Below are 17,023 nucleotides of genomic sequence, written 5' to 3' on the forward strand. Positions count from 1 at the left end.
GCACATTCCTTCACTTAGAAATGGGCCTTTAACATTTGCACATTGCCACTTATTTTCAAACGCTTCAGGAAGTAAGGACTGTTGTGCAAATCACAGTGAAATAATGGTCAGTGTTACTATCACCACCAGCCCAACGACTTGAATTTATCATTTTATTTATTTACTAAGTTAAACTTGAATTTAACAGTTACCACCAAGTAATGGGTGGTTCGTTTTTTCAGACATCGTGCTTTATTCTGAAAGGAATAGACCGGATGTCACAGTACCATAACGTCTACATCCTCATCGTAGTGAAGTGGCAGTGCTGATTGTGATGGCAGATTTGTCGTTGTATTTGACGAATGTCAACGTTTCCCTGGGGCAAACAATGGAAACTGATAAGGTTGGTCCGTGTAGAACAACTTTCCGTGTTATGTATGTTTATGAAAGTATGCGAGTATTTTTTTCAAATTATTGCCATTTTACTTCCTTAGCTAAGAAGCTAACAGTCAACAAACTAAAAGTAGCTAAAGCTTATTAACGCATTCGTGCTCTGCAGTCAGCCGTGTCTTTGATTTTTCCTAGCTTGTTAATTTGTTGCTACAATAACAAATTAGAGATATTCAAGTACATACAACTACTGTAACGAACTTTGGTACAAAAGTTTCTTTTGCATTAATAATTTATGTCAAGTGTGTGAGGGGATGGATGTCATCTTCTTTAGAACAGTTGTTGGCCTAGTCTCGACTTGCTTGTTGTGAAGTATTAATTTGACATCGTAGCTGTGATAAAATTGCATACGTGATTTGTCTTTTTAAAATTAACTGCAGAGTCCAGGACGGGTGACAGACTATGGTGGCGTGGAGATGCGGGATCGTCCTGACAACAAGGTGAGAGTAAAGGTTCCCCGCAAGACCATCTACTTTGCCAGTGGAGAGACTATGGAGGAGTTCAGCACTGATGAAGAAGAGGAAGAGGAGGAACCTCTCAAGAAAGACGTCATTACTGTAGATCCGGTATGCTAACATCAAAAAGTCATATTGCTGAAGCCATTTCCAACTTGCAGCAAGAAATTGTATTCTGTGTGAGAAGATAAAACATCTATTTATTCATTTTAGTAAAAATATATAAAGAACAAGGCTCAGCATTACATTAGGTGATGCTCCCAGTCAATACATTACACTACTGTTTTATCCTCTCTTGACCTTTTGGCTCTCTGTCAGTCTGTTAATCTAGTTATGCGCAGCTCAGAATAACTGTTGAGAAATTATGAATGTTAAAATACTGGTGACGAAAGATGAATGAGAGTGATGTACCCAAAATCTGATTTGCTGTGCTTTATTATGATGTGTTTTCCAGTATCATGGGAATGAGTCTAAGCAATTCCAAAATAATGCCACATGGAGATATGTAGTACAGGTTCAGGGATGCCAATGACATTTAAGAAAGACCAAACCTCTCACAAGGTTAGACAATGGTGTTAAATTGTTTTACAAGTTAGGCTGAAAGCTGGAAATGTATGTGATCTTAAGCATATTTAGTTGTGGGTTTTTATAGGCAAGTACCAAGCAGTAGAATAATAGAATGGAGAAAGTCTGCTGTGAGCTGGCAAAATGATACGTGTAAGGCAAAAATGATTCTTTTGATAACTATTTTGATGCTACACAGGTAAATATAAATCAAGAAATATATTGTGTGGTTGGATTGTGTGGTTGATGTTATCCCACACCACAATTACTTTGCTTAATGTCTACATGTTTTCTTTGTGCACCAATGCTGGGTCTCTGTGACTAGTATAACAGAGATTTCAGTCTAGACATGCTCTTTATCAAATAGTCTTGATGTAACATTTGATATGATTTGGGACTATACAAATGAAGACTGACTGATTAATTGTCACTGCTCCTCTTATGTCTTTTAGTCCAAATTGACCTGGGGTCCATATTTCTGGTTCTACATGTGGAGAATGGGTACCTCCACCATTTCAGGTAAAAACAGCTGTTGATATAAATACCAGAAACAACCAGTTACATGTTATTGGTTTCTTACTAGTAACAAATAGTAACCTATATATTTGTATGTTGTATTTAACACCTTTTATTGTATTTGCTAGCCATTATATCTGGACTAAAGAGAGAAATATTGTTTTGAAAATGTATTGTTTGTGTTTTTTTTGTAGTGTGTGACTACATGGGAGAGAAACTGGCCTCTCTGTTCGGCATCACTACCCCTAAATATCAGTATGCCATTGATGAGTACTACCGCATGAAAAAAGAGGTAGGCCACAGAAACTCAGACACATTTGAGTTTCATAAGTCTGTTTCTTATGCAAATTTAAATGAAGTCACACCTTTGAACGTGCTAAACCCCAGAGTTTCGTCTAAATGCATCTAAATATTGACTACCTCTTAAAAAAAAATACCTTTAGAAATGTTGTTTGAAGTAGTAGATTAATCCCCCCCAGAGTCTCCTGAGACCAAGTGCACCAGCTGGGCATAAATAAAGTTGTTCTTTTTTCCTATGTCCAACTTAGCTAGACTGACTTCTAGGCTCAACCTTACACAGAATGCACCAAACCTCACTTAGAACAGACTTAGCTGCACCCAGTCTTCTCATGAATGTCATGTGAATGCTTGCCAAGAGGTGAGTGTTGCCAAGTTACACAATGCCCTCCCATTCTAACTTCTTTCAAAATGTCAACAGAAGATTTGGATATCACAAACTAAAAGCAAAGAAATGTAGAGAGAAGGACTCATCTCTTATTGCCTGGCACGCTGTTGTCTGATTAATATTAACATGGCTCTCACAGTGTTTAAAATGGTTCTTGTGCCTGCCCTGCTCTGCTGTTTTTAATTGTCTTTTCAAATTATCACATCACAAGGTTTCTTTACTAAATGGTAAATCACAGCTTTCATCAATTGGATGATTATGACATACTAAAAGAGAAATGTTTTTGAAAGCTGGGACAGTCAGCAATCAGTTGTTTCAGGCTTTTGTCTGCCCTTTTTTTTATTGTTTTGTTTATTCAAACATTTTGTGTTTCTTGTATGTTTAATGGCCATTGCTCTGCATTCTATACACAATGCACTGGATAAATATGACTTTTAAACTTACACCTGTTCCATCCTTAGTATTGAAGTTACACCCAGGCATAACTCAAACAGAGCTTAACTCCAGCTCATAGACATAGTATGAAGGTATAACAGCTAAACTTAAAGTTAGAAACATTGGCACAGAAAATGAGTGCTGAGAAAGCTGATGCAAGGACATGAAGGGGGTGGAGAATGGTGGACGTGCCCCTCAGGCGATTTGAATGTTATGGTGATGAAAGCTGGCACCACATACATCACTTGCCTCCAGATCAGCCAATAGAAATATTCAACTACAGTAGCTGCTAGGGCTGGGCAGTTAATCATAGATTAAATCACAATATGGCTTGCTGCAATTTACGAATCGCAGAAGTTGCAATATTTCTTAAACTTGAAATATTTCAAAATAGGAGTTTAATGCATTTATTTTCTGCAGCAGCTTTACAAGTTTAACCTTCTCTACCCCAGCCGCCTCCTTTATAGCTTAAAGCTTGTTGCATCCTTATATTCAGATTCATGCTACTATGGATTTATTGCTTTTTAAATAATTTTATTTTTATCAAAACACATTGTCATTTATGTGTCCACCCATTTGGGTGTTTCTTGCAGAGCAGAGCCTTCTCTGCCAAGGAAAACTGTAGGCTATATCTATTTTGCAATGACAGAGCTGTAGATAGCAGTGGTTATGCATACTCCTTACACAATAAAAATGAAATACTTTGCAGTCAGAGGTCAAGATTCTAACCTAAACTGATCAACAACGCTACATTGTCAGGGTTAAGTTACTCTTTGAAAGTGCTTTATACAGCTGAGTCAAAGTTGCAACAACTCAAATATTCACTCTCAAACTTGGAAATGGTTCTCACACTGATGTCATCCTGCAGGAAGAGGAAGAAGAAGAGGATAACCGTCTGTCTGAGCTGGCGGAGCAGCGATTCGTGGAGCAGCAGAGAGGCGAGCAGGGTGATCCTCGTTCTGCAACTGTTGAGCAGCCAGAAGCATCTGGAGCTTCTTTTGTAAACATTAGCTTTGAGATGGAACCAGAGCCTCCTGTCAACACTGCAGAGACGAGCAGAGTCCCTTCCCCCCTCCCCTCCTGAAAACTGACACATTAAACACTAATAGTAACACATTTCTTATCAGTTTGCAAAAATCTGAATTAACTTGTCTGTTTAGTGAAATAATATGGTTATTTTTCTATGTTTTTATTTTGTATAAAGAGATCAAAGTACAAAGCACAGGGAGAAATCGAAAGGGCTGTTGAAAAGGCTGCTCTGGCCTTACCTGTGAATGTTAATTTGTGTATAGTGTGAAATCATATGCAAGCCTGAGACCTGTTTGTTGCCTGTTTGTTAAACAAACTGACACAGGGTTAATTCCCTTTGAATGGACATCAGTTATGAAAGTGAAACAAATGCTGTGTTCTCATTTTAATGAGATATAGACATCAATCTCAGTTGTCATTTTAATTACTGGTGAAGGGAGAGTAGAAAGTGAATTGACTTTATCCCAGGGTTAAGGAGCAAAATCAACAGATTCATGCTCCAGCTACTGAATATGTAGCCATCTCTATGCAGTGAAGGGTGTTTCTGAAGGTCAGAAAATTCAGTAATGAAATGACCTAAAATGACCAGGTCATTTCTGCTCTCAGTTTTCAGTGTGTGACATAATTGTCAGCTGATGGCATGAAGGTTATCAAAGCTTGTTGGTTTGTCTTTTATTTTAGGCTGTAAGAATAAACAGGGATTGTTGACACTAGTGGCTGGATCTGGTCTATTGCACTGGGCATATATGGCATCTATGAGTTCAGCCTGTAATGATTTTAGGGTCGTCTGTGTTTTAAAAGTACATGTAAAAGTTTAAATCCATAGTTCAACGCTGGCAATGAAGTCACTCCTATACATATTTACAGTCTGTGTACTTTTTCCTCTTTGACAAGGGAACATAGCTCATTTACTGATACAAGGATTCACTGGAGAAATTTGTCACTTTCACCAAACTCAACCTTACTTTACAAGTTAAACATAACTATGTCAGCTCTGCTGCCTCAGCTTTCATCAACTTTTTAAGAGTGCTTCCCTAAATGTTTTTAAACTTCCATGCTTGTTGTGTAGGACAGTGGAAGTACCCTACATTTTTTGGGGTATGCACGAGTTAAAACATTTCTTATAATAAACCAGACATTAATTTTCAGTTGTTGAACTAACAATGGTCATTGGCATCAACTTTCCCAATTTGGGATTAATTCTTCTAAATATAAATGCAGGTTAAGTGCTTAGAATATAGTAGTGGGATTCAGTTTATGTTCTCTGATGGGTTGTTATGTAATGTCAACTTGAAAGCAGATTTACTGCTTGCTACTCCAGCTACTTGTCATGGGAAGTGGTGGAATTATAACCTTCCAGTACTACTTTTAAGCATATTGATGGGCCTGTAAAACCTCCTGTGTCTTTCTATGATTGAATTTGCATCTTTCTGTCTGAAAATGTCTCAGCAGCACTTGGGCCGACGCTAGAGATTTTTTTTGCTGGGGGAAAACTGAGCAGGTAGTTCAGACTTAGTACTATACAAGCCCAAAGAATGATATGTTGGTTTTACTTTGAAGTAAAATGTTCTCCTGTTCTGTTACTTTAATCGGTTGATGAACAGAAAGAGCTCTCTCTAAAGTGCAGTGACTTCATTTCTGATATTCAAAAGATTTTGGCAAATGTGATCAATATAAATGTAGCCTAATTTTTAAAAAACTGTTATTACATGTGTTTATTGATGACAGATGATCCACACTGGTGTAAAAAAAGATGTCCACTCAGTGCTTCTGCCTTCTTGTGGGTGAGGGTTTGCTCTTCAAGTGTCCTTTTGGTAAAGTTTCATGAGCTTAGACTTGGCTGTCCCAAGTTTTTTGTTTCTACCCACTAATGTGATTGCATTGTGGCAATGGTTTAGTCCTGATTTGTGAGACAAGGAAATGTGGCAAGTGATGTAGAAGTCATTAATACATCTGCCGATGAAGGATATTTCTCATGATTTATTTATAAGAAGGGCAAATATATGCAAATCTTTTTTTTAACAAACTTAATGAATTTGTACATAGATATTTATATTCTTTAATAAACATTCTAAAAGGTTGCTTTTTGCTTGTGTTATTGATATACATATATACAATTTAACCAATTACCCTGTTCATCATTACTGTATTGTGTAACAGAAAACAATCACAGAAGGTTCCACTCACTGTGTACAAGTAGTACAGTACAGTATTAATAATAAATGCTGAGATTAGAAACTTTTTTTTAATTTGGTCATTTTATCTTACAAAACATTTAATATTATCTAGTAAGTTCTAAATTTTATTGCAGTTCACCTCTCTAATGGTCCAGCTCTTTGTTGCATGTTGATACAAAATAGCATTGGTTCCTTATTGTAAACATCAGAAACAAATGTTTAATTCTGAGACATTTTTCCAGATATTCTACCATGCATTCTTCCCAGCTGTTGGCAAACCATTAAAAATTGATGATTTTCATTCTCCATAGAATATCTCATTGTCATCCTGCATGTTGTATATTTTGTCTTATTTTGTAGGTAGTGTTCAATATGTTTAAGATCCTTTTACTGTAAAAACGAGTAACCTGTCACAGAAAAAAAGTTGTTCTGTGACAGAGAACTTAATATTTTTCAGATTAGAAAACCAAAAGAAGCAAGCTGAATGATGCTGAAATGTTGACGAAGAAGAATCCAGAATGGCAGTTTGCTTCAGTTGATCACACATTTATAAATTTCAGGGGTGGTAATGATGGTGCCTTTGGGGAAAAAATACAATTGAAAATACAAGAACTGTAAGAAAAGGAAACATATATTAAAGAAGTGAATGATAAAATGATATTTTGTTGGTATTCTATTCAAGAAAAAAGGTAAGAGAAATTACAGGATGTACACGTAGGCTCTTCTCTTTCAGACTTCAAGTTCACTCATTCAAATAATTCACACCTTTAGGGTCTAAGGTCAGGGAGGTCTTCAAAATGTAGACATTTAGTTTAAAGTGAACCAGTGGGACAGGAGTCAGTAGTCCCTTCAGTGGGATTCTGGGATTTATGGTTGGGACAGAAATTGTGACCTATCAGTGAAAGGAGTGTCTCCAAATCTTCTTCAGGTGTCATCCATGTCTGCTGTGTTACTGCTGTCATTGTCATTGGCAACCAGCACTTCTCTGTTCTCATAGGTCCAGAAGCCGTTAAGGTCTATCAAGATGCTGGTGACAGTGTCGCCCTGGCAGCTGTTTACCAAATCCTGGAGAGTGATCTTGTAGGGGTCTTTAGGTTTCACCATGTCAAAGATCTCATCCTGAGGAGGGATGAGTATCACAATGATCACCTTTTTACTTTAATTATTTTGTGAGTGTGAAGCAGTGTGAATCAGCCATCCAAATCTATGTGAATCTATGTTTGTAAAAATACCTTGACATCCTGAAAGGAGACTGGCTCCTGGCCATGGATTTTCATCTGTTCCTGAATGGCCTGAAAGATAAAGCAACAGCTGACTGATATATACTGATACTGGACAATAAGTATAATGTGTCTGTGAGGGGTTTTGGGTTATGATCTTTGACAGTAAAAAAGCTAAGCTGAGCGTTTGGCTGGAAAATTTCTTGGTTCATAACTTCAACAGTCTGGATTGAACAGACCATCTTTTCCACTTCCTTTACCACTGCCTGTTTGATTAACTTTTTCCTAGGCAAGACTTTGCTTTACTTTGCATGAGCAGTTTTGGTTTCTCAGATGGTCAACACCTATCAGTGTTTTGCTTTAGCTACAGCTAGCTAAGTAAAAGATTTAAACCCATTAAAAACTCACAGTGCTGTAATTCAATTGCAATAAAATGTTCAAAAGTCTGCTCAAAAAATTAGCCTGGCACAGGTTTGCATAAAATCTAGATTCAAGCTTGGTCAGATCCTGCTGTAAGACCAGACATAAAAATTAGTTTTTTTTTTTAAATAATTCAGTAAAAGAAATTAAGTTTTAATTGACCTTTTCAAATGGACCTTTTAGGATGCAAGGAGTAATTACTTAAAGGTCACATATTTTACCTTTTTAGAATGAGTTTATATTGGTCTCAGAGGTCCACAAAACATGCCTGTGAAGTCTGTCGCTGAAAAAACACCCCAGTATTAGATTTTTGCATGTCTAAAAAACCCTCTGTTTCAGCCCTGCTCAGAACAAGCCGATTCTGTGTATGCAGCTTTAATGTTACTGAGCCATCTGACTCCGCCCCTGACCACGCCCCTCTCTGGAAATGGATGTGCCTCTCTTGATCCTCCTCTCAGCTGCCAGCTAATAGGAGGATCAGGAGAGGAGGGCAGAACTTTCTTCCAAGCAGGGAGGGTCAACCAAACCTTGGGGAGGGGCTAACTCCCCACATGACATCATGTGAGGAGTCAGCTTGTTTCAGCACACATTTGCCACCTCACAATCATACCCATCTCTGAACTTTGACGTAATCACATCAAAGATCTTTTTTGTATTGTGTTCCACACACATCTATAGGAATCCATATTTGGAGATTATCATCACAGTGTTATAAATGAGGTATTCTGCCTATAGCTGTGTTGATTTTGAAGCCATCAGTGTGTTTATGTGAGGGAGGGGAAGTGGATACCCTGAAGAAATAGTTGAGTGAGAAGACATTGAGGTAGCCTTGGTTCTCCATGTCAAGAAGTTTAAAAATGTACTGTAACGCTGCTGGCTCCTTCCTGTTTTCCAATGCCAGCACAAAATCCAGATAGGTCTTATAGTCCTGGAAAAGAGGAATAGGGAAATTATTCACAGTCGATTCAGCACACAGAAGTCTGCAAAGCCATCAGCTAAAATGATGTGTGATGTTGAAGGGTTTTAAACAAATACTCCATCATTCTAAACCTTAAAAGTGCCTTTAATTTGTTGTTAAGCTGCTCTAATAGGACAGAGATCATGAAGATTAACCTCAGGAGTTTGACATTAAGACATATATAGGTCACCAATTAAAATAAAACCCTTACTAAGAAGCTTAGAAATAACTGAATTTATCACTCTTTAATTTGTCACCCATCTGTGTGCATAATCCAACTCTCTGACTGGTCCCGTCACTGATCATACCATTTCTCCATCATAGGTGAGGCATTCCTGAAACACTCTATCCAGGAAGACAGAGGTGAGTGTCGCTGTGCCATAACGTGAGAGTTCCTCTTTGCTCAGCATGCCATTGTGGTCCTTGTCCAGGTTTAGATATTGGCCTGTGGCACAAAGAGTGAAAAGATCCAGTATCAGAGCACATACCACATGCAAGCTGTTTGAATTTTACGGTTCCAGAATAAATTCTGCACTTACAGATCAAATCTGACCCACATGCACAAATTAGCACACACAGACATGTTTTTCACTTTCTCACCATAGACTCTGAGAGCCGAGGGAGCTGAGAACCAGTTGGACTCCTGAGTCTCTTTAGACAGCTCTTCATCTCTCAGCTAGAAGCACAAAGGGCAAGGGGAAGAGAGCGTGAGAAAGTTACTCTCAATAATGTGATGTTGGATCTACAGCCTGTTCCTGTGTTTGATCCTTTAACTGACTCCTGGTACAACAAAATAGCCTACAATGTTTGAAAATATTTAGCAACTTTGTTGATCCCCATGTAAAAATTGTGAAAAAAAGAATGTTAACAAGGAAAGTTTAAGAAATATTAATAAAATACCTCCAGTAGATCATCCAGAAAACTGCAGGCCAATATGTCCTGGATTTTTATCTTTCCTATAAACAAAAGACATACAACCCCAGCTTAAAAAGATTTGGGACAACATTGCTTTAAACTGTTAAGAGTTGGAATTATAGTGCGATAAAACTGTACTTGATGCCAGTGTTCACTGCATCACAGCAAGGCATGGATACAAAGTCTTTTTTCCACATGGCACCTTAATTTGAGACTATTTGGGATCGTAAAAAATGAGAACATTTTCCCTTTCAAATATTTTATTTAATTCTATTTTTTAAAAATATGACATTTGTGATTTTTTTACTTGCAGCATTTTATCTCCATTGAGTGCACATATCTATAAATATCTCATATTTCAATTATCACTGATTTGTTTTGTCTATTCCTATTTTCCGTAGCCTGACACACCCAATAGACTGTTTCACATTTTAATTGCATGGTCTCGCATCCATCTGGGCAACACTCCATAGACGGTGTTTGTGAGGGCATAATTCTTCAAAGAAACTTGGAGGGTGATTGGATGGACATTCTGTCCGTCACATTTATCACGGGCCAATCCGAGCAGCAAAATATATGATGTAGTAGGCATGCACTGCCCCAGGGAGAAAACTCCTTAACAGTCGCTATTGTTGTTCACTATAAATTAGGCCAGTTGGTAAACTCTTGCTCGACTGGTTAGCGGAAGAAAAAAAATCTTTTCCACCTTCTTTGTTCTTCTTCTAATAAAGACATGTAGCTCTAGCTACATCCAAGCTAATCCCCTCACCAGCTGCCATTGTTTACAGGCTTGCAGTAAAACTAAACCCCTTTGTAGCTACCGCCCCCTCCCTCTCAAATGACACTTACTGGTCCATTCATTCTCAGAACAGGAATAAGTGTTTCAGATTGGAGCCTTGCAGATGGCTCCTCCTGACAACAGACACAGAACTTGGCCAATCCATCAACTTTTCAAAGTCAATTTCCTGTTTCATCATATAGATTTTTTTAAATATATATTTGGATTGCACATGGGCAGCACAGGGGTTTAGTGCCATTGCCTCACAGCAAGAAGGTTCCTGGTTCACTTCCCAGTCAGGGCCTTTCTGTGTGGAGTTTGCAAGTTCTCCCTGTGCATGTACAGTACTCTGGCTTCCTCCCACCACCAAAGACATGCTCGTTAGGTTAACTGGTGACTCTAAATTGGCCGTAGGTGTGAATGTGACCATGCCTGGTTGTCTGTCTCTATATGTCAGCCCTGTGATTGTATGGTGACCAGGCCAGGGTGTACCCCGCCTCTCACCCAATGACAGCTGGGATAGGCTCCAGCCCCCTGTGACCCCCAATGAGATAAGTGGTATAGAGAATAGATGGATTGCACATAACTGACTCCTTTCTACACAGTCCTTACTTACAGTTTACATCTTATAGATTCATACTAACATTCTGTACAAAAAAGTAATTCTATAAGTTCCACCAAAGGATTAGTAAAGTATTTCTTACGCTGAACTTTGTATTATATTGTACATAAAAACTTGCTACAAACATACAAACAGTAAAAGTGTCATCCTGATAAAAGAGGAAAACAAAGATGATGTTACAGAAGGGAAACATTTTAGTGTTTTGCTTGACTGATATTCAGATATAATTGAGTTAAGTTGGAGAAAATGTAGCAAAGGTAAGCTAGGGCAGCAGATGCTCTCAAGCAACGCATTGTTGAACATGTAGACACAAGCATGAGAGCTCAGGGTTTGTGGTCAGTACATATACTGAAGAAATAATTACTTCTACTGAAAACATGACCAATCAACACTGATTAAAAACCCATGTATAATGTGAAGAAAAACTCTTTTTATGTTTATGTTTGTGACTTTATCAACTCACTTCACATAGGTCACACAGTTCATCTGACTTATTAAAGCTTTATCTGTCTAGCCTAATTAGTAGTATAGTACATCATGACTAGTGTTCAGTCTGACCTGTCCGTAGAGGGTCGAGGAAGAAAAAGAACTTGCGAACAGCTGTGCAGACATAAAAAGAGTAGAAGGACTTCTCAAGTCCATCTAGCTGTGGCAGAGTTGGGATGAGCTCCAGGATGTAGTTCTCCAAATCCTGCACAGAACAAACAGTTTCAGCAACACACACCATTACTGTCTTAGCTGCTGCTCTTTACTTTAAAATATGTTGTTCCTGGAAGAAATACTTACTGACTCTCTGAGGTAGCCCTGTCCTGCAACATCATACAGACTCAAACCAATCCGGGTCTGATGGAGCCACACTAGATGTATGAAGAGAAATAACAAGAGCAACACTGAGTGAACAGATTTTCATTTTGAGAAATTAATTCAGTTTATTGGTGCCCACTGAAGGTCTGTTTACAAATATGACACTGCTAGTGTCTACGGTCACACGTTTACAAATTGTTTGCATGTGAAGTATGAACATATGTACAATATATTCAACTATTGCCTGATGTCTATAGGCTGTGATTAAATGGCTCTATTTGAGAGGGTAATTTTACATGCTAGTCGGGGTAGGTTTGCAAGGTTCTGAACTTATAAGGCTAACTTGAAGAATACAAGAAAAGGGACAATTATTAGGAAGACTTACATTATTTGCATGCAAACCTGAGACATAACTTAAGTCAGATAACATTCTACAGCTGGTAAGGCTGTTAAACACTGAGAATGGTACAGTCTACATTATGTAAAAATCCGTTATGAATAATTCCTGCAGGTATGTGCACTCTTCAGTCAGACTGTTGCTTTTCTGTTACCCAAGGGAGGGAACATAATACATCCTTTCTAAGCAGGAGTGTAATCAGTTTGCAACCATCCAAAAGCAACATAACCAGCTTGGCGTCCGACTTGCAGCCTCCTGTTTTCATAAGCTCTCACCAGCATTCCCAGTATTTACTCTATTCTGGCTTCTCGCCCGGTCATACTCTTCTCTGCTTCATCCATCATTTCCTTCATACGTCTTTTAGCCTTGCTATTGTGCCAAACAGTACCAAGATGGGATAACTGGCTTCTTTTTAGACGAAGGCTGGTGTGTGAACTAGTGTCATAGAGCCTTACACAATACTTGTAAGAGAACGGCCTGCCAAAGTCACATGGTTCAGAAAGCAGGGAATAAAGGCGCTCAATGGGAACATGATCTAAGCCATTCTCCCTTGTAAAAGTTGTTGTACTATGAGATTGCTTTGATATCACTATTTATTGTTTGCTTTAATGTAAGATGAGTTCAAAAATTGTGTCAATTCACAGTAAAAAAAAGCCTTTATGACTTATTTAACGTTGTTAATGCTGTTTAACTTCTTCATACTAATGAATCTTTCAATATGATAGATTAGACTGTGCTCGTTGCTTAAAGATATTCTGAAAAAGACTAAATAGACCAGAAAGTACAAAACAAAAAGATTCAACCTTTCCTCATGACGTAGTTAAAGAACTGCATGATGGAGATTCTGCCATAGGGGTCACTGTGGAAGAGCTTGGCATACACTCTGGCTGTAAAGAATTTGCTGAAGGAAACAGAGCAGATAATAGAAAGCAACCATTACTTTTCTACAATATACTGTGAAAGTCAAATGCTAAAACCCTTTGCATCTTATTTTTAACCCTTTTCTTCCCCAGCAGTACAGAATTCTCTTTACTGGATAATTTTTTTGGGAACATTAATTTATCAGGTTTCTCTCCCTGGCCCAAGTAAAACAATTCTTCCTTCTTAGATTTCAAACCCCTAACACAGACTGCAGTTTCTAAAGTAAACTACCTGTTAATTTTGTGCCCACTTCCTGGTTCAAAAGCTCAAAGACTGAATTAAGATTAAGGTGCAATGAGAATTTATCTGTTTGTTCCTGTTCCGAATTAACAGTTTGGCCTGTCAGCCAAGTTAAACTGACACTAGATGGATATAAAATCAGTTTTATGAGGGGATTTTTAAAAATCAACCTTTGATCAAGCATGAATCTTTGGCACACTGTGTTATAAAGAGTACTATTACAGGGGGTTTACCAAAACTAAGCCGTTGCCAGTAAAATTTTACTTCCTGTTACGTACTTGCACTTTGGCCCAGCCTTCTCACCCACTTGTAAAAAGGCTTCATAGCTGATCATGGCCTCTTCACCGCTTACTGGAGGAACCTGGTGCTTATCGAGCAGAAACCACAGGTTCTACAGAAAAACAAAAAAACAACAAAGCAGATGACATAAGTATCTCTTAATAACAATCCTACTGTGTTCTTACTCGTGTCAATATGATGTGTCTCACTACTTTTAATCTATGTTGGTCACCTGCAGCTCCTCATTATCCAGCAGCTCTCTGCTTTTTCTCTGGAGGAACACAGCTCTGGATTCCTCTCTCAGCTTTTGCAGCAAGACTTCATCTTCTGCTGGCAGCTGCAGAAAACACCACCATCGTTATCATCATCATTGAGTTATTTCACTTGAGTGCATCTTTGTCATAAGACACCAAACCTTTATGGTAGTCGCTCCAGCTATCCTGGCAGCTACACATCACTTTTAGCATGACTGATCTTTTAAAGAATGCAAGAAACATGAATTAGAAGCCTTGTGTGATGTAAAAGCATTACTATCAACATTATTAATAATAGAGCCAGACCAATGTTTGGCAGGCCACTAAAAGATCATTTAAATGATGCAAGAAAAAAAAAAGAGAGAAAAAACATAAATACTGGTGCTATCACACACTGTCATTTGTCCAACAGTCTGACACCTTTTTTTTCTGCACTGTCTGAAGTCCAGCAGATCATCACAGCTTGGAAGGCATCCATTAACAGACGGCCTGCTAATGTTAGACATCCTTTAACAAAGTTATTCATATAAAAAAACAGTTTTCTGAGTATCTTTGTCTTGACTATTTGATGCACAATTGGTCAATAATCCATAGACATCACTTTTTAATTCTAGCTTTAAATTTCAATGTACCATCTATTAAAGGGGACATATTTTACACTTTTAAGACAGGTGTATATTGTTTTCAGAGGTCCCCAAAATATGCCTGTGAAGTTTGTTACTGAAAAAAACACTAGTATTGGATTTTTGCATGTCTGGAAAACCCTCTGATTCAGCCCTTCTCAGAACAAGCCGATTCTGTGTCTGTGGCTTTAAATGTTAATGAGCTGTCTGACTCCGCTCCTGACCACACCCCTCTCAGCAAATGGATGTAGCACTCCTGATGTTACAATGTAACAGACACTTTTATCCAGCGTTAAGGACCTGACTGGGATTTGAAACATCAATCTCCCAGATCAAAGTCAGCAGCATAACCCACTAAGCTATCCAGCATCTCAGCTGATAGCTGAGAGGAAGATCAGGAGAGGAAGGTGGAACTTTCTTCCAAGCGGGGAGGGCCAACCAAACCTGGTAGAGGTGCTTACTCCCCACATGAGGTCATGAGGGGAAAATCTGAGAACGGCATGTTTCAGCACAAATTTTCTGAAAGGTAGAGAAAGAGAGGGTGGAAGGGAATTGATTTTTCTGGTATTTCAGGGGATTGTGGACAGGCCAGGGGCACATATTTTTATTAGAAAAGCCTGAAAAAGTGATTTTTGCATAATATGTCCCCTCTAAAAAAAAAAAAAACTACACAGCATCACTCATACTTTTTAACCACATGCTGCCACAAATGAAAGAGAAGCTGCCAATGTATCTGTACAATTAAGACTAGGGGGTAGACAGATTATCAGCCCGGCTGATTATTAATGCCGTATCCACATTTTATTTTACAGATAATCACCTAAAATCAATTAATTCAAAGTTAAGCTACTTTGGCTCCACTGCTCAAAGTGTTTTCCTCTCTGGTTTTGTTTTCCCTCTAGTCTCATCTAATGTCCTGCCCATATCATACATCACTGGCTTGATGCAACACAACTCCCAGCCTTTTAACACCGAAGACTGGGTGCACTGCCACAGGGAGTGTATGGCATCACTTCTTGTTCCTGGTGCTACCATGCAGCTCTGTGCTGATTCTCATGTTGACAGAGCTGGTGCTAAATTGTCTATTTTCCTTCCCTTTCCTTTCCTTTCCCTACTCTGTACTGGGTACCTTGCACTTCTGTTTGTATGGCTGTGCCATCAGTACTGCTTGGTTTGCACATAAGTTGAAGTTAAAATTCTTAGATCATGACAGCCTAGTACAACTTGTAGTAAGTGGTTGATGTAGGCCTCCTTGTGTAGTGTTTATTTCAAAACAGCAGTTAAGGTCAGTGAAATGTTATACTTTAAGGTCAGTATAATATTGTGTGGCGAAGATGCTTGTGATGCACAAAAGTACGTGTGAGAGAAGAAATGATAGTTTGACAGAGCCAAGGATGTGTTAATTGCTAATATGTTTGTGAATGTGTGGCAAATCTGGTGACAGAGACTATTAGAGACTATTATTACTGCTGTCATGTAAACAGTGATGCCAGTTTATGTAATCCAGTGGGGAAATACAATCTTAAGGTTTATATGTGTAATCCTGTCAGAAGATATCACAGTGTTGTCCTCTTTGTCATTCTATAAGAATACCTAAAAATACATAATCATACATCTGGTCTGAAGAAGTAACACATTTTTATACCTTGTAGTAGAACCGAGGGATGTTCTTGTAAGACTTGTCTCTGTCTGCTCCTCCTTTCCACTCAGTGTAATATTTGGAGAACAACTCTGTTTCTTCCGCCGTCTTTTCCTCGTCGCTTCTGTCGTCTGTACAGAAATAAGGACAGAACAATCTTACTTTAGTGATATTAATCTTGAGTAAGACATCAGGGGTGGATAGCTATCAAGTAGCTAGAGCTAGCCAGTACGTAGTTAGTGTTACTTATCTCACCTCTTTTGGAGTTTGCTAGCCTCCTTTTCAAAATGTCTGACCAGTGAGGCTGCTGTTCTTGAGCCATTCTGCTAAAAAATCCAGGAGAATATTTTATTTATGCAGTATTCCTATTTCAAAAGAATGAAAAAAGACATTTCTCTTCGTTCTGTTATAGGTGATTAGCAGTGACAACATTAAGTTACCAAGCGAAGGATACTTCCGGTTTGAATATTTGTCTTCAAAATAAGAGCCCCCATCTAAACGTTTCGGAAAACTCAAACCCCAAAACCGTGAGTTAAAAAAAGGCAAATAACGAAGCTGTTATATATCCACTCGAGAACAAGTGAAGTTGCTTTAACATTAAGCATAAAGAGGACGAGAATTATGAAACTACCTTCACCTTAGTCTAACAAGGCAGTAACAGTT

The 17,023-nt window shown here is 38.3% G+C and overlaps 2 protein-coding genes across 2 annotated transcripts; one reads left to right on the forward strand and one right to left on the reverse strand.

Moving 5' to 3' along the window:
• The first annotated feature begins 278 nt into the window (after positions 1-278).
• fam177a1 (family with sequence similarity 177 member A1) lies at positions 279-4,168 on the forward strand. The gene is made up of 5 exons (XM_041812361.1): positions 279-382; positions 810-995; positions 1,901-1,967; positions 2,159-2,256; positions 3,953-4,168. Exons 1-5 carry the CDS (start codon positions 314-316, stop codon positions 4,166-4,168), a joined length of 636 nt encoding a protein of 211 aa, XP_041668295.1. The 5' UTR covers positions 279-313.
• Positions 4,169-7,206: 3,038 nt separating this feature from the next.
• ppp2r3c (protein phosphatase 2, regulatory subunit B'', gamma) lies at positions 7,207-16,803 on the reverse strand. Its single transcript, XM_041812360.1, has 13 exons — positions 16,616-16,803; positions 16,367-16,491; positions 14,077-14,181; positions 13,844-13,956; positions 13,208-13,305; positions 11,990-12,060; positions 11,762-11,894; positions 9,789-9,844; positions 9,489-9,564; positions 9,197-9,333; positions 8,721-8,858; positions 7,523-7,582; positions 7,207-7,409 (listed from the first exon to the last, which is right to left on the reverse strand). The coding sequence occupies exons 1-13, from the start codon at positions 16,680-16,682 to the stop codon at positions 7,215-7,217; spliced, it is 1,374 nt and encodes a 457-aa protein (XP_041668294.1). The 5' UTR covers positions 16,683-16,803; the 3' UTR covers positions 7,207-7,214.
• Positions 16,804-17,023: the final 220 nt, after the last annotated feature.

The sequence above is a fragment of the Cheilinus undulatus genome, linkage group 18 (assembly GCF_018320785.1).
Source record: "Cheilinus undulatus linkage group 18, ASM1832078v1, whole genome shotgun sequence".
Taxonomy (NCBI): Eukaryota; Metazoa; Chordata; class Actinopteri; order Labriformes; family Labridae; genus Cheilinus; species Cheilinus undulatus.

Bases quoted from the DNA above. Each gene is read 5' to 3' on its own strand.
- ppp2r3c (XM_041812360.1), bottom strand. From the start codon at position 16,682: ATGGCTCAAGAACAGCAGCCTCACTGGTCAGACATTTTGAAAAGGAGG. The intron at 11,895-11,989 runs GTAAGTATTTCT...TGTTCTGTGCAG, and splicing joins AGGGCTACCTCAGAGAGTCA to GATTTGGAGAACTACATCCT. The intron at 7,410-7,522 runs GTATTTTTACAA...ATCCCTCCTCAG, and splicing joins TCTCCTTTCAGGATGTCAAG to GATGAGATCTTTGACATGGT.
- fam177a1 (XM_041812361.1), top strand. From the start codon at position 314: ATGGCAGATTTGTCGTTGTATTTGACGAATGTCAACGTTTCCCTGGGG. The intron at 383-809 runs GTTGGTCCGTGT...AATTAACTGCAG, and splicing joins AAACAATGGAAACTGATAAG to AGTCCAGGACGGGTGACAGA. The intron at 996-1,900 runs GTATGCTAACAT...TATGTCTTTTAG, and splicing joins ACGTCATTACTGTAGATCCG to TCCAAATTGACCTGGGGTCC.